Genomic DNA, 3,750 nt, shown 5'->3' with positions numbered 1-3,750 from the left:
AGCTCGTCCTGCAGCTCGTCCTGCAGCTCGTCCTGCAGCTCGTCCTGGAGGGTGCGTCCAGCCCCAGAAATGGCACAATCACTTTTTATTCACGCAGAAGCCTCGGCGTGCCGAACACCCTGTTGTGTAACTCTGGCAGCTGCGCTCTGCCGGTGTGTTATGCTGCTGTGCATGCATGTGTGTGTGTGTGTGTGGATCGCCCACATACCAGAGGAAAGGTGTGTCACAGCCACACCTGTCCGCCGCCTCAGGATTTAAACACTCTCATGCTTTTGTGTTGCTGTACCTGTGAGGACCATCCTTCCCGGCAGTCTCTGCTCGGTCCTCACAAACATTCAAATTCACATTCAGCACACTTGAAAGGCGCTCGGTGCACGAGTGTCCAGGTCCAGGAGCCGAGTCCTGATCAGGCAGGTATTCCAGGTGGGGTCAGCCCAGTTTAACACATCACCGCAGCCTGTAATAAGCATGTCTGGAAATTCAGATTTAGAGTTTATTTCACACACAAACAAGAGAAAAAGTTCAGGAACTTTGAAATAAAACTTCACATGCACCTTTGACTCTATTTACCGTTTTCTTTTTGAGGGCTTTAATCCGTAACCCTGAAATTATTAATGTTTAATCTACTTTAATAATAATTAAAAGCCTTAAGGAATTCCTACAACCCGCTGCCTTTTACAACAGAGATTTTTATTTATTTAAACCTTTATTTTACCAGGAAAGAAATCCACTGAGATTATTAATCTCTTTTGCAAAGATGTCCTGGGCAATGTGCACGGTGCAAACGAGCCATTACAAATACAGCAACAATCTTACTAACCGTGACGGTAATGTTAAAATATTTACAACAAAACATCTGGTAATAAGTCATAAAATACAATGAAAGTTTTCATAAAAAATCACAGTTTAACTGACACGTGCAAGATGTGACTTAAACCTCTGACAGGTTTTGTTCAAAACTGGATAAAAGAATAAAAGACTTCAACTTAAGCTGCAGATCATTCCAAGACCACGGGCCCAAATAGGACAAACTCATCTTTGCTGACTCTGGGTCCCTTAAACCGCAGCTTCTGGTCCTGAGACTGAGTTCTGGAGTGAAATGGACTTGGAGTAGATACACGATGGTCATTTTCCTAAAATGGCTTTGTTTATGAAAATATTCCAACGCTTCATCCTTCGAATATTGAGCGAAGTCAAGTCCAGCAAGGTAATATAAAGTACAACGGTGAGTCCTAAAGGGTCAACCTGTTATGTACCTCAGAGCAGCATCGTAAATGGGCCCCAGTTTAGCTAAGGTGGGGTGGGGGGTCTCTGCAATCCAGCTGTGATTAAAAACAAACTTGTTGCAGCTTACAGGAAGAAATGGAAAATACAATATCAGTCTATACAAAAAAACTTGAGGACATTTTTGTTTTTTATTAGATATGTAATGTGATGTTTAAAATTAAGATCTTTATCCATCCAAATACCAAGATATTTGTATGTGTCTACAAGCTCTGTCATCACCATTCAGTGTTTTAATAGAAGGAATGGTCACCGCTGAATAATGGGAAAACAACATAAGTTTGGTTGTGCCAGCGCTCAGGGCTAATTTTAAGAATCTGTTGGACTCCTGGCAGGAACCAATGCAGACATGTTCCTGTTTATAGTTTTCTACATTCACCTTGTAATCTAGCTGTTTTTTGCCATCTTTATTTTAATTTGTAAAAGAAAAAAAAATCTGTATGCCTCTTTTATGATCGTCTATTGTTGTCCATTGTTGTCATCATTCTTTGTTGAAATCAGGTCTCTCTTGTAAATGAGTCCTCGAGGCTCAATGGGATTAACCTGTAGAAATAAAGGTTGAATGAATGAATTTTGAATCGGAGAGGATTCTGTAAGGTGTTGAAATCGGTCTAAAGATTTGAGTGTACTGTATCTAGAGAGGGCGCTGACGAGTATAGAATTGTATCATCTGCGTACATTCGGTAAGAGGAGAATTTAATCTGATCACAGATTTGATTGGTATAGCATAAAAAGAGCAAGGACCCTAAAATAGACCCTTGTGGGACACCTTTGTTCAGTGTAACCGCATCTGACAAAACTGAGCCAAATCAACCAAACTGAACTTGTTTAGTTAAGTAGCTGTTAAACCAACTAACCATGTTCGTATTAAAGCCAAGTTTTTGTCTGATGGTTATTAGGTGACACTGGTCCACGGTGTCAAGACGCCATAGTTGGATCGATAAACAAAGCTAAACACATGTTTACTTTCAAGTGCTGTTTTAACATCATCCATCACTTTTAATGTTGTTGTGAGTGTTCTGTGTCCTGCCCCGAAGCCAGACTGGAAATTGTTAAAAATGTTGAACTTTGATGTTAAAAGTGTTGTTAGTTTGAAGGAACTGTTTGAACTGGGCAGACACCAGTGACTCAGACACTTGAGCAAGAACTGAAAGATTTAAATAGGCCTTTAATTGTTCATGTCTGTGGGGTCACCACCAGATGATGAAGCACGGCTGCGTTGGAGCCATTTTGGTTAAACCTTGATTATAACGTTATGCTCGATCTCTTTTGGTATCTTGAGACATTCAGAGCATGTTCAGGATGACTGTCAGCTACTACCACCACATATTTTATCTCTGTATATTTAATATTTACTGAGTTATGGCCGATTTAGTGCTTTTTGAAAGACTGGCGAGCTGTTGCAGCCATCTTGAACTGTGTATGTTAGTCTCCAACAACAGTGTAACTTGAATAGGTGCGTGTTTTTATCTTCAGACAGTGTTTTTACAAAAACAAACGTGCCATTTAAACAGTTTTTTACATTTATGCTTTTGTTTAGGTTTTAGGTTTCGTAAATGACAAATAAGCAGATTAACAGTCCTCTCATCTGACTGATACAACGCTTTGGGATCGCTCTAAAACACGTCACCAACTTCCATCATTTCCAGAGACAGATGTTCACTGATGGTCCAGATGTTTGTGACACCTGATTGTCCCTCTGGCTCCTCTCAGGTTGCGGTGGTAAAGATGAAGAACACGGAGAGGGTTTACGCCATGAAGATCCTGAATAAGTGGGAGATGTTGAAGCGAGCTGAGGTGAGTCTCGTCTCCACACCACGTTGTGCAGCTGTGATGTCGCCGTGCAGCTGTGATGTCGCCGTGCAGCTGTGATGTCGCTGTGCAGCTGTGATGTCGCTGTGCAGCTGTGATGTTGCTGTGGAGCTGTGATGTCGCTGTGCAGCTGTGATGTCACTGTGCAGCTGTGATGTCACTGTGCAGCTGTGATGTCGCTGTGCAGCTGTGATGTTGCTGTGCAGCTGTGATGTTGCTGTGCAGCTGTGATGTCGCTGTGGAGCTGTGATGTCGCTGTGCAGCTGTGATGTCACTGTGCAGCTGTGATGTCACTGTGCAGCTGTGATGTCGCTGTGCAGCTGTGTTGTCGCTGTGCAGCTGTGTTGTCGCTGTGCAGCTGTGATTTCACTGTGCAGCTGTGATGTCGCTGTGCAGCTGTGATGTCGCTGTGCAGCTGTGATGTCGCTGTGCAGCTGTGATGTCGCTGTGCAGCTGTGATGTCGCTGTGCAGCTGTGATGCCGCTGTGCAGCTGTGATGTCACTGTGCAGCTGTGATGTCGCTGTGCAGCTGTGATGTCGCTGTGCAGCTGTGATTTCACTGTGCAGCTGTGATGTCGGCGTGCAGCTGTGATGTCGACGTGCAGCTGTGATGTCGACGTGCAGCTGTGATGTCGGCGTGCAGCTGTGATGTCG

At 43.5% G+C, this 3,750-nt stretch overlaps 1 protein-coding gene across 3 annotated transcripts in view; it reads left to right on the top strand.

The window, feature by feature from the left end:
• The window catches only part of cdc42bpb (CDC42 binding protein kinase beta (DMPK-like)), a 47,506-nt gene that overhangs the window by 20,758 nt on the left and 22,998 nt on the right, over nucleotides 1–3,750 (top strand). For all 3 annotated transcript variants that reach the window (XM_037685979.1, XM_037685978.1, XM_037685980.1), the window contains exon 3: nucleotides 2,998–3,081. In XM_037685979.1, the coding sequence (XP_037541907.1) occupies nucleotides 2,998–3,081 (84 nt within the window). The remainder of the gene's footprint in view (nucleotides 1–2,997; nucleotides 3,082–3,750) is intronic.

Source organism: Nematolebias whitei, chromosome 12, assembly GCF_014905685.2.
Source record: "Nematolebias whitei isolate Nwh7 chromosome 12, NemWhi1, whole genome shotgun sequence".
Taxonomy (NCBI): domain Eukaryota; kingdom Metazoa; phylum Chordata; class Actinopteri; order Cyprinodontiformes; family Rivulidae; genus Nematolebias; species Nematolebias whitei.
Note: the sequence above shows the minus strand (reverse complement) of the source record. Positions and strands in the feature narration are given on the sequence as shown.